The 21,953-nt window shown below is 54.2% G+C and overlaps 1 protein-coding gene across 5 annotated transcripts in view; it reads left to right on the top strand.

Annotated features, from left to right (window-relative positions):
• Nucleotides 1-21,953, top strand: part of CTDP1 (CTD phosphatase subunit 1) — a 79,369-nt gene that overhangs the window by 29,544 nt on the left and 27,872 nt on the right. For 4 of the 5 annotated variants that reach the window (XM_054672151.2, XM_063795885.1, XM_016933955.4 and 1 more), the window contains exons 6-10: nt 2,179-2,269; nt 4,834-5,000; nt 6,292-7,329; nt 9,609-9,750; nt 9,884-10,090. In XM_054672151.2, the coding sequence (XP_054528126.2) occupies nt 2,179-2,269; nt 4,834-5,000; nt 6,292-7,329; nt 9,609-9,750; nt 9,884-10,090 (1,645 nt within the window). Of the gene's footprint in view, nt 1-2,178; nt 2,270-4,833; nt 5,001-6,291; nt 7,330-9,608; nt 9,751-9,883; nt 10,091-10,320; nt 10,724-21,953 lie in introns of those variants that run through there. The other variant, XM_016933956.4, reaches the window with a different exon arrangement.

Consider the following 21,953-nt stretch of genomic DNA (forward strand, 5'->3'; position numbering starts at 1 on the left):
TCCCAGAAGATCTTACGGATCCCACAGTGCATTGTGCATAGTGCCATGGGGCTGCAGGGTAACTGAGGTGGTGCACAGAGCAGCTCTTCTGTTTTAATTGTAATGTGTATGTTTTAACCTGTATCAAAAACAGCAAATGTGTTTCTCGCATTTGTGATCTCAGAGGTGGTGGTGCAGAGGTTGAGCCCAGTAGGGATGGGTGCAGGGAGTAGTTGATTAAAAGCCAGCGTGAAAACAATAGTGATTATGTGGAGTGCAGTCAGGGCACGTTCAGATCCGGAAGTGGACCCCGTGTGCCACGTGGGGACATGGAGCCAGGCGTTCCGGGGTGCGTTCGGATCCGGAAGTGGACCCCGTGTGCCATGCAGAGGCGTGGAGCCAGGCGTTCCAGTGAGACTTAAGTCTTGAGAGAATGTGGGCTGCGTGGTTGGACTTTGGGTTCACAGTGCTTTTGAGATGTCTCGTCTACCTCCTTTGCTTCATGCATAACTAACGGTTATGCAGGGGACCTGTGTGCCATGACAAGACCACAGTCCCAGCTCCCGACTCTGGACCGGCTCACTCTTCTGCAATCCAGTCCCCCTTTTGTTCCACGGCACCTGCACATGTCAGGCCAGATAGAGGTTGTATGTCAATGTGTTCAATTTTCTTACAATTTCAGCCTCTTGGGAGAGTAATAATTATGTTGTATTCATTCCCGCACCTTATATTCATAGCAAAATTCCAAGTAATGTTAAACTCAGTAAATGTTAAATGATCAAATACCCTTAAACACGTTATGTGGGTGCCATGGAATACCTATCTCTTGAGGTATGTGCAGATTTATGGCTTCAGCCACTTGTATGATGAGTAGCTGAAACATTTCTTTTTGAGGCTTCATAATTAACCGTAGCTTTTTCTCTCCAGAATGTTTTAAATGGCTGGTGAAATTAAATTGACATTGAACTTGATGCCTCCAACATATTTTACCAATGGAATAAATTACCTGAAAAGCTTGTTTTGTTTTTGTTTAGTACTTCTACAAACTGAAATATGTTTCCTATATACTCTGTGGTTCTTGTAAATTAACAAGAGATAACTTATTTTTAAGTTATCTTTATTTAAAAATATGAGCACTTTACTGTAAATTGAAGACTTTGCAAACTTAGGAAGATAACACAGTAGGCTTAAAGTTCAGAAGATAAATTTATAGATCAAGAAACCCAGAGCAGAGGTGATCCCAAGAAACCCAGAGCAGAGGTGATCCCAAGAAACCTCTGCCTGATTTGTTGATTTTCACAGTGGTGCTTCCTGAAGTGTAGAAGGGATGTTTGCAGATAGCTTGGTTTTACTATCTTTAAGGAGTCGAAGCCGAGCATCAAGCATGTGAAGCTCTTTACAAAATTACTGTTAAAAAGTTAAACTAGACTTGTAATTAACGGATGTCATGTGAAGTGCAAGTGTCAAATGTAGCCTAAGCGGATTCTTCGCTGTGGAAGCACCTTCTGCACTAGCTGGTCAAGGTGGTGTCCCAGATGTCCTTCCTTCCCAGTCTCCTCTGTCAGGCAGGCTTCCTCGATGTTGCCTAAATTACCATTATTAAAACGTGTATAATAGTTAGAAATAACCGGCCTTTCTGTGTATTTCTACAACACAGAGTGTGAGTTTGTATAATTCTACTAAAGTAACTTGGGAGAAGCAGACTTCCTTGATAACCTTTCCTCCACTAACCATTACAGATGAGAGCAGTGGGCCACCCGCCTGGGGTTAGGAAAGATCATATCCGAGGTGACGCAGAGTAATTTCAGCTTAGTGTCCAGACTCCATCACGTGAAGAACCACATGCAGAGTGTTTTGAGATCAAATGATGACTTACCTGTTTTACTTATGCAAGTGCCTTCCGTAATTTTCATATCCATCTGGTTTAGATAGGCACTTCAGTAAGATATTACAAATTTTTCATGTTAGTAGAATTATAAACACTTATCAACATGGTTTGTGTTTGAGAAATAAGTTCACCATAAGAGAAAAGAAGCCCCACACGAGCCATGTCTTACCTCAAAAGGGATGAAGTGTTTGGTGCCAGTTCATCATGTTGTGTGTCTGCCACTGTAAGAAAAACATTCAAGGCTTCACCATGTGCCGTGTGGCCGAACCGTGTCTTAGGTATGTAATCTTTGTCCTGTTTTCTTTTCCAAGGCTTTTTAGACCCCGAGAAGAAGCTTTTTTCTCACCGAATATTATCAAGGGATGAATGTATTGACCCATTTTCTAAAACGGGAAACCTTAGGTATGTACCCAGCCGCGCTCCTCACAAAGACCTCGCTGTTCATTTCCCATTTCAAAAATCGCATCTTGAAATTGAGAGCAGTATTTCTTTTTTTCTTTTTTTCTTTTTTTTTTTTGAGACGGAGTCTCGCTGTTGCCCAGGCTAGAGTGCAGTGGCGCGATCTCGGCTCACTGCAAGCTCTGCTTCCAGAGTTCACGCCATTCTCCTGCCTCAGCCTCCTGAGTAGCTAGGACTACAGGCACCCACCACCCCGCCCGGCAATTTTTTTTTTTTTTTTTTTTGTATTTTTAGTACAGACGGTGGTTTCACTGTGTTAGCCAGGATGGCCTCGATCTCCTGACCTCGTGATCTTCCCGCCTCAGCCTCCCAAAGTGTTGGGATTACAGGCATGAGCCACTGCACCCGGCCTAGAGCAGTATTTCTGTATTGATGTTTTTTAGGAATTTAACATCCCCTTTCCAGTTTTCACTGTTAGCCTCAGAGTACTTAGAAAGTTCCTTTCTAACCTGTACTCCCACTGTCTCCCAGGTGCCTGAGCCCTGGTGCTTGTGCAGGGCCCCCAATCCAGGCTCTGCCCCATCCCAACAGCCCTGTCCTGCCCTGAAACTGCCCTTGAGCTGGGCTTTTGTGTCTGTGGAGGCGGGGACTGTCATCCTCTCTGCCTCGTCTCTGTTAGACAGCACGATTCGATGTCAGCCCGCCACCTGACGTTGTGTATCTGTCATCCTCTCTGCCTCATCTCTGTCAGACGGCACTGATTCGATGTCAGCCCGCCACCTGACGTTGTGTATCTGTTTGCTTAACCAACCCTGGCATATGTGATCATTCTAGTCCCTTGACCTCCAAATTTTCATTCCTATGCGAAGACCTGGCATCGAGATTTGTGGTTGGAGAGGCAGGAGGCAGGCGTGTGTCCCCACAGTAGCCAGCTGTGAAGGATTTGGCCCTTTTGCCTCTGAGTATCCAGGGAATGGCCAGGGCTCCTGGGGAACTCAGGGACTGGACTTTCGGGCCCAGAACCCAGGAGGGCAGGCGTAGGGACGGGATGGCATCAGGGAGGTGGCAGCCAAAAGGACCCGAGTGGGCAGAGGAATGTGAATAGCCCCACCCCACGCACAAGCTCAGCAGCTCTGCGGGGCCGCTGGTTTAGGGGCAGTTCTTGACATCAGCGTCAGCATCTGAGGTTGATAATTTTCTTGGGAGCTTGCTTGTGTTAATCCTACTAATAATTTACAAAATCCTAAGTCACTTGACTATTATGCCTATATTTTTGCCTTTTGCCATTTCTTCCTTTCCATCAGCTCCAGAGCCCCTTCCTGTCAGCTCCTCTGAGCTTTTTTGACAGGGCAGGCCCCTCCCCGCCCCTCCGCAAAGACTTTTTAATATTCTTTTATATGCTTTGACGTTTCTTGCCCACTGTATTCGAGGAGTTTCCCCATTTCCACCCGGAAGTCCGTCCTTGCTGGTGTAACACCATGTCAGGTGTGGCTTGTTTTCCCGAGGAACCTGGTGGCCACAGCCTCAGCTTCAGCCGCTTCCTGGCTCACGGTGGCCACCCTCCTCCCAGCGCTTCAGTTTTTACATTTAGGGAGTCCCCACAGACTGTGAGACCTATGCTTGCTAATGTTAACTAAGAAGAGAATCTGAAAGTATTTACTTCAGAAACCTCCTTTTTGCTAGTTAGCGCCAGAGTGAGTAGATTAATCAGGGCAAAAGAGAATGAGAGGTGCTGTTAGTGTGTTAGGGGGAAAAGTCACCCGAAGGCAGAATGATAGGATCGAATGGGGACATGCCCAGGATAGGCCCCAGTGGTGGGCACTGTGGTTTGCATGGAGGTAGCTGGAGGTCCGCTTAGAAATTCTGCATCAGCACTGGGTCTGGTTTTTGTTTTTTTGTTTTTGAGCCGGCTCGGTCGCCCAGGCTTAAGTGCAGTAGTGTGGTCTCAGCTCACCACAGTCTTGACTTCCTGGGCTCAAGCTATCCTCCCACTTCCGCCTTCTGAGTAGCCGGGACTACGGGTGCACACCCCCACACTTGTCTAACTTTGTATGTTTTGTAGAGATGGGGTCTTCCTATGTTGCCCAGGCTGGTGTCAGACTCCTAGGCTCAAGAGACCCTCCCGCCAAGACCTCCTGAAGTGCTGGAATTGCAGGCATTAGCCACACAGCGCCTAGCCTGGTCTGTTTACAGAGTCAGCAAATTCTGGCCTTTAGGCTACCCAGCCTTGTTTGTACATGAAGTTTTATTGGAACATGGTCACGCCCACACGGTCAGAGTTGGGTTTTGTCCCCGTGGCCCCTAATGCCTAAAATAGTGACTCTGGCACTTTAAGAAACAGTTTGGGAACTCCTGCCTGAAGGAGAATCGGAAACAGCACAGAAGATGTTACTGAGGTTTAAACGCGACCCAAACAGAAAGGGCTTCGGGGCAGTTGGTGTCCGTCTGATTAACCTGCTGTCTGCTGCTTACATGTGGATTAGAATCTTAAACTGTTACGCTTGGCAAGATGAATGACTACAACTTTTCATTATTATTTTTTGTAAATTATGCATTTTCACTTGTAGAAATCTCTTTCCTTGTGGAGACTCAATGGTTTGCATTATTGATGATCGAGAAGATGTCTGGAAGTTTGCCCCCAATCTGATAACTGTGAAGAAATATGTATACTTCCAGGGCACGGGTGATATGAATGCGCCCCCTGGGTCCCGAGAATCTCAGACGAGAAAGAAAGGTGGGTAACCTCCTTCCTGATTCTCTAGAAGAATTCACATTTGCTTATTGTTTAGCTCTTCTTATTTCTTATCTCTGTTTTGACTGCTATAAATTCAAGATACACTTTGTTTTTTTATTTGTGTTTCAGTAGAGATTATTGGATTTATTTATAGAGTACTGAAAAACAGGATATTATGTTGTTTCGATTTGGGCTTTAAAAAAAATGGCCCTCACTTAAGCGTTTTCCCAGTTGAATAAAAACTAGAGGATGCTGTTTAACCTAACACATCCGAATAGCTCCCTTCATCCCAGTTTTCCTTAAACACATCCCTGGGTATTGGGCCATGGCGTTCTGTAGAGAGAGTGAATGTGGGGGCGGTGGCTCTGCGGGAAATAACCGTTCCCCGTGCGCAGTGGTCGGGCTGGGCGCTGGCTGCGGCCCCAGAGAGCAGCGTGGTTTAACTTGTCAGTCAGGCATGCAGCTGACGTCCACCCTACGAAAGTTAAGTGTTTTTTGATCTTTAGTTTTTTGAAAGATATTTTGAGGCACACATTTATTGCTGTAGTCACTAAAATGGAACTTGGAGGTTAAGACCAGGAGAGGGTGAAACTAGGGGCATTCCTGTAGAAGGTAGAGACTTTCACCAGATGGGTGGGGTCAGCGTGGAGTTGCTGACTTCCTCCAGACCGTGGCTTGGGAAACCGTGGCCATGGTGGTGCCAGGTCATCAGGGGCTTACAGTCACGGTGGCACCAGGTCTGCAGGGGCTTACGGCCACAGTGGCACCAGGTCGTCAGGGGCTTACGGCCGCGGTGGCGCCGGGTCTGCAGGGGCTTACGGCCGCGGTGGCGCCGGGTCTGCAGGGGCTTATGGCCGCGGTGGCGCCAGGTCTGCAGGGGCTTACGGCCACGGTGGCGCCAGGTCTGCAGCCCGGAAACCTCTGGTTGTCCTTACAGGTGGAAGTTTCCCTCCTCCCCCAAATCCAAAGCGTTTTGAGTGCCCACGTGGTGCTTAAAGGAAATACTCATTAGGGTATTTTGGATTTTTCGGGTTGGGGATGTTCAGCTGGTAAGTTTAACGCAAATACTCCAAACTCAGAAAAAAATTCAATATCCAAAACGTCCCTGGTCCCACGCACTTCAGGTAAGGGGTGCTCACTCTGTCCGGCCTCTTCACGGCAAGGTTGCCAAGGCCTGGTCTAGAGGGTGGTGGACTTCACAGCCATGGAGAAGGGTGCTGCTTTAACTTGGAACGTTATTTAATGTTTAATGCTAAATTGCGGTAACTTTTCCTTTTGCATGCATATTTAGTAAATCATTCTCGAGGCACTGAGGTTTCAGAGCCATCTCCGCCCGTGAGAGACCCTGAGGGGGGAACGCAGGCCCCTGGAGTGGAGCCCAGCAATGGCCTGGAGAAGCCTGCACGGGAGCTGAACGGCAGTGAGGCCGCCACCCTGCGGGACTCACCCCGCCCCGGGAAGCCGGACGAGAGGGACATCTGGCCCCCTGCCCAGGCCCCCACCAGCAGCCGAGAGCTGGCAGGCGCTCCTGAGCCCCAGGGATCCTGTGCGCAGGGTGGCCGGGTGGCACCGGGACAGCGGCCTGCCCAGGGTGCCACGGGCACTGACCTGGACTTCGACTTATCCAGCGACAGCGAGAGCAGCAGTGAGTCCGAGGGCACGAAGTCCTCCTCCTCCGCCTCTGATGGCGAAAGCGAGGGGAAAAGAGGCCGGCAGAAGCCGAAGGCTGCCCCAGAGGGAGCCGGGGCGCTGGCACAGGGCAGTTCCCTGGACCCGGGGCGGCCTGCAGCACCGAGTCTCCCCGGAGAGGCCGAGCCTGGCGCGCATGCCCCGGACAAGGAGCCCGAGCTGGGTGGGCAGGAGGAGGGCGAGCGGGATGGCCTCTGCGGCCTGGGCAACGGCTGTGCCGACAGGAAGGAGGCGGAGACCGAGTCACAGAACAGCGAGCTGTCGGGGGTCACTGCGGGTGAGTCCCTGGACCAGAGCGTGGAGGAGGAGGAGGAGGAGGACACGGATGAGGATGACCACCTCATCTACCTGGAGGAGATCCTGGTCCGTGTACACACTGACTACTATGCCAAGTACGACCGCTACCTCAACAAGGAGATCGAGGAGGCGCCGGACATCCGCAAGATCGTGCCGGAGCTCAAGAGCAAGGTGCTGGCAGACGTGGCCATAATTTTCAGTGGGCTACACCCGACAAACTTCCCGATAGAGAAGACGCGGGAGCATTACCACGCCACGGCGCTGGGAGCGAAGATCCTCACTCGGCTGGTGCTGAGCCCCGACGCCCCTGACAGGGCCACGCACCTGATCGCCGCGCGAGCTGGTGAGTGCTGCCTCCCTGTGCCCTGGGCGTGGCCAGGCCCATGGGCTCCTTGCAGGCACTCCTTAGAGTTGGCATTGCTGTTTATCTCACTTTCAATTTTCAGAAACATTTCCCAGAATCACCATCTTTTAAGAATAGATCATGACAGTGGGTGAAATTGGAGTTTGGGCACGTTCATGCTTTCAGACCGCAGTCATCGCACACACCATTCAGGGGTGGGAGTTACTCGTGTGTAGAAAGTTCAGCCTTCTCCCTGGAGTAAGCCATGGCCGGGTTGGAGAACAGGGAATCAGCGATAGGGACGTAGTAGAGAAATTCGAGGCAGGAACAGGAGTCGCAGGTAAAAGATTGACAAACCCTCTGAGTTAGAAAACTAAGTGCAAGGTTTCAGCTGAAACGTGCACAGAAGAACACGTTGTGGCTGGGAGGGCGGAGGACAGGCCTGCTGTCTCCCGACGGTGAAACCTGTCCCAGACGGGGCAGGCTGCTCTGACATGTTGAAACTTCCGCCGAATAAAACAACCTTTCAGCAATAGGTGATTCTTGAAGGAAGACTTACACCCCGGTGCTTAAAAAACCCAAATACCTCGTTATTCTAGTTATTCTGTGAAAATGCTCCCATAAGCACCTGGATTTTCCGCAAATGAAGATTGCAGTTCTGCTCCTCCAATCCGCTTCCTGTCCTGGCGGCGTTTCCTGAGAGGGCTTCTCAGTGCGTGGCCCCGCCTCCGGGGCTCAGGAAAGCCTCGTGGGGTGAGCTCATCCCTGTCCACGCACGCTCCCTGACAGCAGGTGTGGTCTTATTTGAGGCCACGGCTCTGGCACGTATCATGTGGCGTTGGACACGCATGTGCTCAGTAAAGCATTTGAATCAAGGGTAAATGGAAGGTTCCATCTCAGTGTGAAATAGCCAGGTGCTAACTGCAGGGCAGAGGCGGGCTTTCCGTGGAGCCCAGCGAGAAAGCCAAGCCCTGGCCTCCTGTGGGCAGTCAGACCCTTCTCTCCTGAGCGTGGAGCCGGGCTAGGCCGGGGTCCTCCTTAGCCCCTCAGGTGCCCGTCTGCCCTGCCGCGTGTCTGCCCAGCTCCTGACCCTTCTCTCCTGAGCATGGAGCTGGGCCAGGCCGGGGTCCTCCTTGGCCCCTCAGGTGCCTGCCTGCCCTGTCCTGTGAGTGCCCAGCTCCTGACCCTTCTCTCCTGAGCATGGAGCTGGGCCAGGCCGGGGTCCTCCTTGGCCCCTCAGGTGCCCGCCTGCCCTGTCCTGTGAGTGCCCAAGTTCCTGGCCCTTCTCTCGCATTCCTTCCTTCCCCCTGAATTGTGCTCACGTTTCCTTTTTGCTTCTGTGTTTGTGGCCTCACTGTTGAGAGGCTTTCCTGAACACATGCTAAGAGAGGTCCTCCTGCTGCTCAAGTCACCCGCTGTGCCTGGCTCCCCGTCTGAGATCCACCCCTTCCCACCATGGCTGCTTATCCCTGGCCTGGCAGATGGGAACCTGCAGTGGGCAGCCCTGGTGGGGTGCAGCCGAGTGAGGGCCCTGAGCCCTAGTGGGGTACAGCTGGGTAAAGGCCCTGAGTCCTGGTGGGTACAGCCGGGTGAGGGCCCTGAGCCCTGGTGGGCTGCAGCCGAGTGAGGGCCCTGAGCCCTGGTGGGGTACAGCTGGGTGAAGGCCCTGAGTCCTGGTGGGTACTGCCAGGTGAGGGCCCTGGGCCCTGGTGGGGTGTAGCCGGGTGGGGGCCCTGGTGGGGTGCAGCCGAGTGAGGGCCCTGAGCCCTGGTGGGGTACAGCTGGGTGAAGGCCCTGAGTCCTGGAGAGGTGCAGCCGAGTGAGGGCCTTGGTGGGGTGCAGCTGGGTGAGGGCCCTGAGCCCTGGAGGGGTGCAGTCAGGTGAAGGCCCTGGTGGGGTGCAGCCGACTGAGGGCCCTGAGCCCTGGTGGGGTACAGCTGGGTGAAGGCCCTGGGCCCTGGTGGGGTATAGCCGGGTGGGGGCCCTGGTGGGGTGCAGCCGAGTGAGGGCCCTGAGCCCTGGTGGGGTACAGCTGGGTGAAGGCCCTGAGTCCTGGAGAGGTGCAGCCGAGTGAGGGCCTTGGTGGGGTGCAGCCGGGTGAGGGCCCTGAGCCCTGGAGGGGTGCAGTCAGGTGAAGGCCCTGGAGGGGTGCAGCCGAGTGAGGGCCCTGAGCCCTGGTGGGGTACAGCCAGGTGAGGGCCCTGGTGGGTGCAGCCGGATGTGGGCCCTGAGCCTCCAGTGCTGGCCGGGACAGCCTGACGCGGCCGGGTCTCCTGCAGGCACAGAGAAGGTGCTGCAGGCACAGGAGTGCGGACACCTGCACGTGGTCAACCCTGACTGGCTGTGGAGCTGCCTGGAGCGCTGGGACAAGGTGGAGGAGCAGCTCTTCCCGCTCAGGGACGATCACACCAAGGCACAGAGGTGGGTCCTCGCTGCACCCAGCAGGTCCGTGCCAGGCGTTCCCTTGCTGGACAGCTGTTGGTTCATGCGCCTGGGCAGTGCCCCTCATCACCCGGACGCCCCGCTCATGGCCCTCGTTCTCTTCCTCCGACAGGGAGAACAGCCCTGCGGCCTTTCCCGACCGGGAGGGTGTGCCCCCCACCGCCTTGTTCCACCCGATGCCGGTTCTTCCCAAGGCCCAGCCTGGCCCCGAGGTTCGGATCTACGACTCCAACACGGGGAAGCTCATCAGGACGGGCGCCCGGGGGCCCCCAGCGCCCTCCAGCTCCCTACCCATCCGCCAGGAGCCCTCTTCCTTCAGGTACGTGGCGGCCCAGCCACTGCCCCCAGCTAATGAGGGCTCTTCAAGCTTGCTGCTCCAGTCTGTTGGGGGGATGGCACCAGTTGCCCGAAGTGAGGGCGGGTGGAGGCTGCAGACGGTGACTCCCGCTTGCACCTCGTGGGAGCGCCGCCCCCGCTTGCAGTCTTGGGTCCTTTTGTTTTTCTCTCCTGTCTTGGGTCCCAAAACTAAAACAAAACCCCGACGATCAGCTTCTCAGATGTTGTCCAGGCACCCGCATGTGCCCACCTGTGGCCGCCCCGCAGAGCACTCGGTCCTGGGAACACTCAGCAGAGAACGAGCAGAGCAGGGCTGGTTCTGAGCCCCCCGCCCCACTCGCCTCACCATCTGCTCTCCGCCGGCTCCACGTTTGCTGCTCTGCCAACCCCGGGCTGCCCTCTTCGTTTCCACACAGAGCAGATGCAGGGGTTGGTGGCAGTGGCGCCTGGTAAACAGCACTGTGAGGAAGGGAAACTTGATTGGACTGGAAGGCGTTGGTAGCCGGGATCTGTGCTGCCCTGGAGAGGGGAGATTGCAGGCCCCGAGGGATGCTTCCTGAGCACGTGGCCTCTGCCTGTTTGCCCGCGTGGACCCGAGATCAGCCCTCAGCCTAAGGTTGTGGCCCCTGCAGACCCCATGTAAATGGCTGTGGGACATTGTTGGAGATTTAAGTGAGGAGTCTTTGTTTGTACCGTGGTTGTTGCTTTGAAATTCAACCAAAAGTTCAACTCAATTAAACTTGACCCAGGCAAGGAGCACCCACCAAGACCTGGTGTGCGTTTGCCCCTGGAAGCCCTCTGACAGGTCACAACACCTCAGATCCTGTGACGGGTACAGAATGCAGGCTGCTAGAGGGAGATGGGTGCTCACGGTTAATGGGGAGATGGGGAGGTACGGCTTGATGTCCTTTTGGAGCCTTTGCAGGATCCAGCACTGTCCCTGCGTGGGGATGCTGAGGCCTGGAGTGCACGGCCCTCCCAAGTCAGGAGCAGGGGTGGCCAGGGCGTGGCCTTCGCACAGTGGGCGGCAGCTCCCGAACCTGGGTGGACAGGTGAGAAGGCCCCGCCAGGCACCGCGGCAAAGCCCAGCCAGCTTTCGGGAGAGGCCACTCCCTCTGGAAACGCGCTCTAGTTCCTCCCCGGTTTTCTGTTTCATAGATTGTGTTTTGTCTTTTACAATTCTGGAGAGCAGCGTGTGCCCCTCTCGGCTGATTTCACGGCCCTTGAGGTCATGGTGGAGAGTGTTGCTAAGAGGAGGAGTCGGGTCGGGTGACTGGGAGGTGGGCAGGTGCAGGGTGGCTGCGGGCAGCTGGGCCGGTGCAGGTGGCCTCCTGTGCGGCAGCCTGGCGATGCTCTGGGACCTAGGGGGTGGGGGGTTTGGGATGAATCTGAGGTCCTCCATTCTGATGACAGGGAAGAGGATCCCCAGCCACAGAGATGATGTCATCCCTGATGGATAGGAAGGTGTCCTCGTGATGATGTCACCTCCCGTTGTTAGGAAGACATCCTGGTGATGTCACCTCCCGTTGTTAGGAAGGTGTCCTGGTGATGTCACCTCCCATTAGGAAGGCGTCCTGGTGATGATGTCACCTCCCATTAGGAAGGCGTCCTGGTGATGATGTCACCTCCCGTTGTTAGGAAGGCGTCCTGGTGATGTCACTTCCAGTTGTTAGGTGTCCTGGTGATGATGTCACCTCCCATTAGGAAGGCGTCCTGGTGGTGATGTCACCTCCCATCATTAGGAAGGCGTCCTGGTGATGATGTCACCTCCCGTTGTTAGGAAGGCGTCCTGGTGATGTCACTTCCAGTTGTTAGGAAGGTGTCCTGGTGATGATGTCACCTCCCATTAGGAAGGCGTCCTGGTGGTGGTGTCACCTCCCATCATTAGGAAGGCGTCCTGGTGATGATGTCACCTCCCATTAGGAAGGCGTCCTGGTGATGATGTCACCTCCCATCATGTCCTGGTGATGATGTCACCTCCCATCATTAGGCATCCTGGTGATGATGTCACCTCCCATTGTGTCCTGGTGACGATGTCATCTCCTGTCGTTAGGAAGGCGTCCTGGTGATGCTGTCACCTCCCATTAGGAAGGCGTCCTGGTGATGATGTCACCTCCCATCATGTCCTGGTGATGTCACCTCCCATCATTAGGAAGGCATCCTGGTGATGATGTCACCTCCCATTGTGTCCTGGTGATGATGTCACCTCCCGTTGTGTCCTGGTGATGATGTCATCTCCTGTCGTTAGGAAGGCGTCCTGATGATGCTGTCACCTCCCATTGTGTCCTGGTGATGTCACCTCCCATCATTAGGAAGGCGTCCTGGTGATGATGTCACCTCCCGTCATTAGGAGGGCGTCCTGGTGATGATGTCACCTCCTATTGTGTCCTGGTGATGATGTCACCTCCGGTCATTAGGAAGGCGTCCTGGTGGTGATGTCACCTCCCATCGTGTCCTGGTGATGCTGTCACCTCCCGTCATTAGGAAGGCGTCCTGGTGATGATGTCACCTCCCATCGTGTCCTGGTGATGCTGTCACCTCCCGTCATTAGGAGGGCGTCCTGGTGATGATGTCACCTCCCATCGTGTCCTGGTGATACTGTCACCTCCTGTCAGGAGGGCGTCCTCGTGATGATGTCACCTCCCATCGTGTCCTGGTGATGATGTCACCTCCCGTCATTAGCGCATCCTGGTGATGATGTCACCTCCCATCGTGTCATGATTATGTCACCTCCCGTCATTAGGAGGGCATCCTGGTGATGATGTCACCTCCCATCGTATCCTGGTGACGATGTCATCTCCTGCCGTTAGGAAGGCGTCCTGGTGATGATGTCACCTCCCATTATGTCCTGGTGACGATATCTCCTGTCGTTAGGAAGGCGTCCTGGTGATGATGTCACCTCCCATCGTGTCCTGGTGATGTCACTTCCCATCGTGTTCTGGTGACGATGTCATCTCCTGTTAAGAAGGCATCCTCGTGGTGATGTCGTTTCTGGTCTTTAGAAGGGCTTCCTGTTGCGGGCTGGTTGGGTTTTTAATACAAGGTGTCTTTCCAACACTGCTTCTCTAGCTCTTCGAGGCCAGCAGGTGCCTAAAGTTCAGTTTGTTTCTGACGCTGACGACCCACAGTTGGCATCAGGCCTTGAGTCTAGGGGCTCAGTCCCACCAGGCTGCCCTCATCTCGGACCCCCAGGCCACCTCACCGTCCAGCTTGGCCACAGTGTTGGGGGTCCCCACACACAGACTTGTTCAGTTTCGATAATCTGCTGAATTGGCTCACAAAACTCTGGAAAACGTTTCACTCAGCAATACCAGTTTATTTTAAAGGCTCAAGAACAGCCGAATGAGGGGGCGCCTGGGGCAGGGTCCAGAAGGGCCCTGAGCATGGCACGTGCCCTCTGGAAGCTCTGCGTCCTTTCATCTGTGGCGAAGGCATAGCTGATCCCACCCGCTGCCCACTTGCTCCTGTGAAGCCTCCTACCCTGGAGCCGCTCAGGCCCAGCCCACAGCCACTCTCACCACTGCGGTGATCCCAGGGACTGGGAACAGGTCTCTTTCTGTAACACCAGGGCTTAGTGCTTTGGTGCTACTCTTACTTCTTTATTTGACTTAATTAATTCCAACTCTCCAGCCAGTTGACAAAGCTCCTGGACGCTTCTGAGAACAGCGGGGCGGAACCTGGCCTATGAGATTGCTGTGGGCCAGTCAGTGAACGGGCCAGCACCACCTAGAGCAGAAGGATGTGGAGACCCCACCTCTAGGAAGTCAGGGTCTGTTCTGTGCTGTCATTCTAATCAGTAGAAGCACGATGGCAGGACAGATACGTGCACTGAAGTGATACTGCTGAGATTTGGTTTCGAAATTATGTGATAATTTAAAGCAGCCACACGATCAGTACTGCGAACAGCACCTGTTCTTTAGATGCTGCTTTTCATACTGTTGAATAAAATATCCAGGGGGGTGGCTCGCACTGTAGTCCCAGTGCTTTGGGAGGCGGACCCGCAAGCATCTCTTGAGCTCAGGAGTTCAAGGCTGCAGTGAGCTGTGATCGCACCCCTGCGCTTCATCCTGGGCCACAGGGTGAGAGCCTGTCTCAAAAAAAAATTTTTTTAAATAATTTAAAATAAAATCACAAACCTTTGACTTATTTTTTCTTCAGTATTTTTATTTATTTATTTATTTTTTTGAGACGGAATCTTGCTCCATCGTCCAGGCTGGAGTGCAGTGGTGCAATCTTGGCTCACTGCAACCTCCGCCTCCCAGGTTCAAGCAATTCTCATGCCTCAGCCTCTTGAGCAGCTGGAATTACAGGCACGTGCCACCACGCCCGGCTAATCTGTGTATTTTTAGCAGAGACGGGGTTTCATCATGTTGCTGAGGTTGGTCTCAAGCTCCTGTCCTCATTGTCTTAAACTACGTAAAGTGGTTAAAGATTAGATACAAAACTGGTGTTTTAATAATTCAGCCTTGCTTGAAGTGAGCTAGGAATTTCTAAGATCAATGAGAAAAAGATAATTGTTATCTGAAAACAGACTTGCAGATGGTAAGCTGGATTTGAATAAAGTCAAACACTTTTACTTGAATGACACTAATAACATGGCAGCCGATAACTGTGTATGTGTTCTGAAATGTGTATAATTTACGTGAACAACAGCAGTTCAGTTTCGAATGGCACGTCATAAACAACTGTTTAGCTGTGCCTTCCGTGAGGAAGATGCACGCTGGGCTGTAGTTCATTTGAATAAGTCGACTTTTGATGAAATTTTCTTCTGTTTTTAATGTGAAAGTGTAATTTGCACCAAAATATCAATATTACTTCAGTTAATACCAGCTCATTTATATGAAAGGATGTTAATGTGATTTGTTAGGTTGCGATAATCATCAGTTTGGTGGCGGGAAGCAGCGTTGTTGTGGCTGCAGCAGCGGGCCGCCTGGTCTGGGTGATTGCAGGCTGGATGCATCTTTGTCACGTTAAGGAAATGTCTCTCCCTTCACTTGTACGTGTTGGAAACTGAGTTCTCCTAAAATGAGCCTGGGTTCTGCTTTTTGATAGTTTTCAAAATTGATGAAACGACCTACTTACATCAGAAAAAAGGAATCCCTGTTTGAATGTCTCCCTCCCCAGGCTAGACATAGTGGTGGAAGTCTAAGGAAACGGGACCAGCCGGCAGGAGTTCTGCGGGGCCTTCGTGCTGCGGTGAGGACCTGGGCCTGTGTGGATTGGCCACGCCTCTGGTCACACCCTACCTTTTCTCCGTAGGCCTCCATCTTGGAGGAACAGTAGAGTGTTTTCTTTTGGTTTAATCCAAGAGTCCCCCCTGCTTGTCTGAGTTCATGTGGCGCCTGCCCAGTTCCCTGCACTAAATAGACCTGTGTCCGCAATGCCACTCCACGTGTGGACCCCTAGTGCCTGCAGGACCACTCCACCTGTATAAACAGGTCCAGCGTGGTCTCCTGCAGCCACCCTCACACCCTTGCAACAGCACTGGTGCCCTGCAGCCCAGTTCCCCCATGGCACCCCTGTCTCACGGAGGGTCCCAGACCTGCGCAGCCCCAGGCCTCATCTGTCACGGGCATTGGTTGCCCGATTCCCCCATGGCACCCCATCTCACAGTGGGTCCCGCGCCTGAGTGGCCCCAGGCCTCATATGTTGTGTGCATTGGTTGTGCTGCTGTGGAGGTGGCCCCGTCTCCCCACCCTCCTGAGAGTGGTGGTTCCTCATTCTGTTCTCGGAACCCCGTGCAGACCCCATTGTGACAGGACGCTTGGCAGTGAGGGCAGTTGGCCCTTCATCCCCGGACTGGTCCTCATCTAAGTCTTTGAACGTTGTACGTTTTTTCTAATTCTGGCTTTGACCTTTTTGGTGCTGGGCTGGCAGGCTGGCTCACTGGGGACCTGGAGGTGAGTGGGAACATTCAGTTTTTTGGTTAGACTTTTTGAGATATTTGTAGATATATATGCAGTGATATTGCAGAGAGGCCCTTTGGACCCTTTATCCTGTTTCCCCTGTGGTTGCCTCTTGTGAAAGTGGGGAACAGGCTCACCACTAGGACCCACACAGATTCATCCAGACACAGAACCCTCACACCAGCTCCCCTGCGGCCCCTCATGGCCTCAGCCGCTTCCCCTTCCCTGACCCTTGGCCCTCCACCTGCTGTCCCTCCCTGCACCGCGCCCTCTCCGGAGTGCTGTGTACGGCAGGTCGGCAACCTTCTGGAGTTGGCCCTCCTCCCTCAGCCAGTTCCTGGAGCACCTCTGTGCCCCTCATTCATGTCCTTCTCTTGCGGAGCCGGGTCTCATGGTGTGTGGTGGAGCCAACTGTGGTTTCACCGTTCACCCTTTGAGGGATATTTGGGTTGTTTCCAGCCTTTGCTCTAAATGTTTGCACAGGTTGAGCCTCTCATCCGAAAATCCAAAATTGGGAATGCTCCAAGGTTCGCATCTTTCTGAGCACGAAGATTCGCACCTTTCTGAGCACTGACGTGGCCCTGGAAGGAAGTGCTCATCAGAGCATTCGGATTTGGGGTCACCGGTTGCAGATGCTCAGCCCGTAAGTGTAACACAGATATTTCAAAATACAAAAATCCAAAATCGGAAACACTTTTGGTCTCAAGCATGTTGGATATGGGATGCTTAACCTATCTAAGTTTTTATTTCTTTGGGATAAATGTCCAGTGGTAGATACAGTTGCTAAATTGGATGGTGAGTGTGTGTTTAGCTTTTTAAAGAAACTGCCAGACCTTTTTCTGGAATACCTGCATCATCATTTCATGTTTTCAGCAGCGGTGAGTGACCCAGGTGGCGTGGCCAGTGCTGTTTATTGCAGCCATTCTGATAGGTGTGTCCTGAGCTGGTTGTGGCTGTAACCTGCATTTCCGTGGTGAATAATGACGCATCACCTCCTGTGTTTGTTCCATCTGCTAGTCCTTGGTTGGATGTGTGGCTTACAAATCCTTTCCTCCCAGTCAGCAACTTGAGTTTTCATCCTCTAGAGGGTCTTTGGCAGAGCAAAAGTTTTTAATTTTCACGAGATTCTATTTATCACTTCTTTCTTTTAGGAATCGTGCTTTTGCTGTGAAGTTAACTAGTAGCCTAGTCCCAGATCCCAGAGATTTTCTTGATGTTTTATCCTAAAAGTTCTATAGTCTTTCATGCGACACCTCAGCCCCAGATGCTCTTGAGGGTGGTTTTCTGGCCCCAGCCGCATTGTCGCCGGCGCCGTCCTCGCTCCACGGCTGCTTCTGCCGCAGCGTCTCGAGGGCGCTCAGGTGCACCTGTGTGGTCTGTTTCTGGGTTTTCTGCCCGTAGATGCCCTTGATCAAGCTGGATTTCCTGTTTTCTGTGAGTTGTTATCACCAGTGGGTGTTGAATTTTTTAGGAGTTTGTTGATTGATATGATGGTGTGTGTGGTTTTTCTTCTTTTGCCTGTCAGTATGTGGTGGTCACATTGACTGATTTTTGGACATGAAAACAACCTTGCACCCCAGAAACAATTCCCGTTGGTTGTGGTGTATAGTAACCTTGATGCGCTTCTGTGAAGTGTCTTTATGTTGACGTTGAGGGGCCTGTGGGGCTGCACTTGTCACGTTGTGTGCCATCTGCCCCCAGGTTTGCTGTGGCTCCCGTGATGAGGTGGGAAGCGCCCCACCCTCCAGCATCACTGGTGAGACTGCGGACTTGCCCCTTCCTTTCACATATTCGGGAGAATGCTCCAGTGAGACCGTCTGGTCCTGGAGATTTTGTTTTTGCAAGGTTTAAAATTTCATATCCATTTTCCTTAACAGTTACAGGGCTTTTCACAGGACCTGCTGCGTTTGGGTGAGTTGTGGTTGTGTTTTTGAAGGAATTGCTCCGCTTACCTTCTCTATTTTTTTTTGTTTGTTTGTTTTTCAGCCTCCTTATTTCTTACTTTCCTTCTGCTTGCTTTGGGATTATTTCTTATGACTTTTGTTTTGACAGTCAAGTGTGGTCTAGAGAACTCGAGCGGAGTCTCCGGTGCTTGCCCGGATTCCTGCTTCCGTCCTCACGGGAGGTTCCCTCGGGGTCCCTTCCCTCCCGACCTGCCCTGCAGTGTCCATCATGCTCTCGGGGCAGGCCTGGGCCCTCTCCAGTCCCTCCCTTGCTGGGGGACGTTTTCACAGGACAAGACTCTGGGTTGATCTTCCTTTTTCTCAGGGCCTGAAAAACATCCGGCTTCCCTGGGCTCCGTGGTTCTGATAAGTGATCTTCTGTCTTTGACCGTTTTTCCTGTAGGTAGCTGTGTTTTCTCTTTCACTGCCTTCCAGGTTTTTCTCTGTCTTTAGTTGAGGTTTGATGACGAGGTGTCCTGGTGTAGATTTGGAGGGTTTACCTTGTTTATGTTTGACTCTGCTTTTTGAGTTGGAAAGTTTATGTCTTTTGACGTCTTTGGGACATTTCCAGCCATTGCTTTTCAGGGCCATCTCTGCCATGCTGGGACGGCAGGGACACGGATGCTGAGGCTTTTTGTATCTCGTGCGTCTCTAAGCTGTGTTCTTTTTCCTGTTCAGCTCGTTTTCTGTGTTGTCCAGGTTGGGTGACTTCTGTTAGATTTTCGGGTTCACAGCCTTCCTCTGTCTCCTTCATTTGTTGCTAGTCTGTCCAGGACATTTTTTGGTTTTAGTTTTTATTTTTTGTTTATAAAATGTCTGTATCTTCTATTTCTTTGCCAATCCTTTCTGTGTTTTTCAGTTGTTTCAAGCATACTTGCAATTGCTTTTGAAGCATTTTTATCATGGATGCTATAAAATCATTGTGAATTTTAGCATCTCTGCCCTCTCAGCTTGGCCCTTGTTGATTGTCCTTTTCTCCATAGTTTGAGATCTTCCTGGTTCTTGCTGTGGCAAGTGATACTGGATTGAAACCTGGACCTGTCACATCATGTTAGGAGACTCTGGATCTTATTTAAACCTTCTCCCATCACTGATTTTTTTTTTGGGCCATGCTCCAGCAGCAGGAGTGGAGGCCCCCTTGTTCCTGCCATTTGGGATAGGAGTCCAGTTCCCCACACGGCCTCTTTTTGATGCCTGAGAGTGGGGGATGGAGGTGACGAGGCCATTGCTGGTGGACGGCTGTGGGGGATGGGGGTGACACCATTGTTGGTGGACGGCTGTGGGGGAAGGGGGTGACGCTGTTGCTGGTGGACAGCTGTGGGGTATGGGGGTGACGCCATTGCTGGTGGATGGCTGTGGGGGTGGGTGACGCCGTTGCTGGTGGACGGCTGTGGGGTTGGGGTGACACTGTTGTTGGTGGACGGCTGTGGGGGATGGGGGTGGCGCCATTGCTGGTGGACGGCTGTGGGGGTGAGGTGACGCCGTTGCTGGTGGACGGCTGTGGGGGTGGGGTGACGCCGTTGCTGGTGGACGGCTGTGGGGGTGGGGTGACACCGTTGCTGGTGGACAGCTGTGGCATATGGGGGTGACGCCATTGCTGGTGGACGGCTGTCGGGGTGGGATGACACCGTTGCTGGTGGACGTCTGTGGGGTATGGGGTTGATGCCGTTGCTGGTGGACGGCTGTGGGGGTGGGGTGACGCCATTGCTGGTGGACGGCTGTGGGGGTGGGGTGACGCCGTTGCTGGTGGACGGCTGTCGGGGTGGGATGACGCCGTTGCTGGTGGACGGCTGTCGGGGTGGGATGACGCCGTTGCTGGTGGACGGCTGCGGGGGTGGGGTGATGCCGTTGCTGGTGGACGGCTGTGGGGGTGGGGTGACGCCATTGCTGGTGGACGGCTGTCGGGGTGGGATGATGCCGTTGCTGGTGGACGTCTGTGGGGTATGGGGGTGACGCCATTGCTGGTGGCTGCGAGGGTGGGGTGATGCCGTTGCTGGTGGACAGCTGTGGCATATGGGGGTGACGCCATTGCTGGTGGACGGCTGTCGGGGTGGGATGACACCGTTGCTGGTGGACGTCTGTGGGGTATGGGGTTGATGCCGTTGCTGGTGGACGGCTGTGGGGGTGGGGTGACGCCATTGCTGGTGGACGGCTGTGGGGGTGGGGTGACGCCGTTGCTGGTGGACGGCTGTCGGGGTGGGATGACGCCGTTGCTGGTGGACGTCTGTGGGGTATGGGGGTGACGCCATTGCTGGTGGACGGCTGCGGGGGTGGGGTGATGCCGTTGCTGGTGGACGGCTGTGGGGGTGGGGTGACGCCGTTGCTGGTGGACGGCTGTCGGGGTGGGATGACGCCGTTGCTGGTGGACGTCTGTGGGGTATGGGGGTGACGCCATTGCTGGTGGACGGCTGCGGGGGTGGGGTGATGCCGTTGCTGGTGGACAGCTGTGGGGTATGGGGGTGACGCCCTTGCTGGTGGACACCTGTGGGGGTGGGGTGACGCCGTTGCTGGTGGACATCTGTGGGGTATGGGGGTGACGCCATTGCTGGTGGACGGCTGCGGGGGTGGGGTGATGCCGTTGCTGGTGGACAGCTGTGGGGTATGGGGGTGACGCCCTTGCTGGTGGACACCTGTGGGGGTGGGGTGATGCCGTTGCTGGTGGATGGCTGTGGGGGTGGGGTGACGCCGTTGCTGGTGGACGGCTGTGGCGTATGGGGGTGACGCCATTGCTGGTGGACGGCTGTCGGGGTGGGATGACGCCATTGCTGGTGGACATCTGTGGGGTATGGGGTTGATGCCGTTGCTGGTGGACGGCTGTGGGGGTGGGGTGACACTGTTGTTGGTGGACGTCTGTGGGGGATGGGGGTGACGCCATTGCTGGTGGATGGCTTTGGGGGTGGGGTGACACTGTTGTTGGTGGACGGCTGTGGGGGTGGGGTGACGCCATTGCTGGTGGACGTCTGTGGGGTATGGGGTTGATGCCGTTGCTGGTGGATGGCTGTAGGGGTGGGGTGATGCCATTGCTGGTGGATGGCTTTGGGGGTGGGGTGACACTGTTGTTGGTGGATGGCTGTGGGGGTGGGGTGACGCCATTGCTGGTGGACTGCTGTGGGGGTGGGGTGACGCCGTTGCTGGTGGATGGCTGTCGGGGTGGGATGACGCCATTGCTGGTGGACGTCTGTGGGGTATGGGGTTGATGCCGTTGCTGGTGGACTGCTGTGGGGGTGGGGTGACGCCATTGCTGGTGGACGGCTTTGGGGGTGGGGTGACACTGTTGTTGGTGGACGGCTGTGGGGGTGGGGTGACGCCATTGCTGGTGGACGTCTGTGGGGTATGGGGTTGATGCCGTTGCTGGTGGACTGCTGTGGGGGTGGGGTGACACTGTTGCTGGTGGATGGCTGTGGGGGTGGGGTGACACTGTTGTTGGTGGACGTCTGTGGGGGATGGGGGTGATGCCATTGCTGGTGGATGGCTTTGGGGGTGGGGTGACACTGTTGTTGGTGGACGGCTGTGGGGGTGGGGTGACGCCATTGCTGGTGGACATCTGTGGGGTATGGGGTTGATGCCGTTGCTGGTGGATGGCTGTAGGGGTGGGGTGACGCCATTGCTGGTGGATGGCTTTGGGGGTGGGGTGACACTGTTGTTGGTGGACGGCTGTGGGGGTGGGGTGACGCCATTGCTGGTGGACTGCTGTGGGGGTGGGGTGACGCCGTTGCTGGTGGATGGCTGTCGTGGTGGGATGACGCCGTTGCTGGTGGACGTCTGTGGGGTATGGGGTTGATGCCGTTGCTGGTGGACGGCTGTGGGGGTGGGGTGACGCCATTGCTGGTGGACTGCTGTGGGGGTGGGGTGACGCCGTTGCTGGTGGACGGCTGTCGGGGTGGGGTGATGCCGTTGCTGGTGGACAGCTGTGGGGTATGGGGGTGACGCCCTTGCTGGTGGACTGCTGTAGGGGATGGGGGTGACGCCGTTGCTGGTGGACAGCTGTGGGGGCTGG

This window comes from Pan troglodytes, chromosome 17 (assembly GCF_028858775.2).
Source record: "Pan troglodytes isolate AG18354 chromosome 17, NHGRI_mPanTro3-v2.0_pri, whole genome shotgun sequence".
NCBI lineage: Eukaryota > Metazoa > Chordata > Mammalia > Primates > Hominidae > Pan > Pan troglodytes.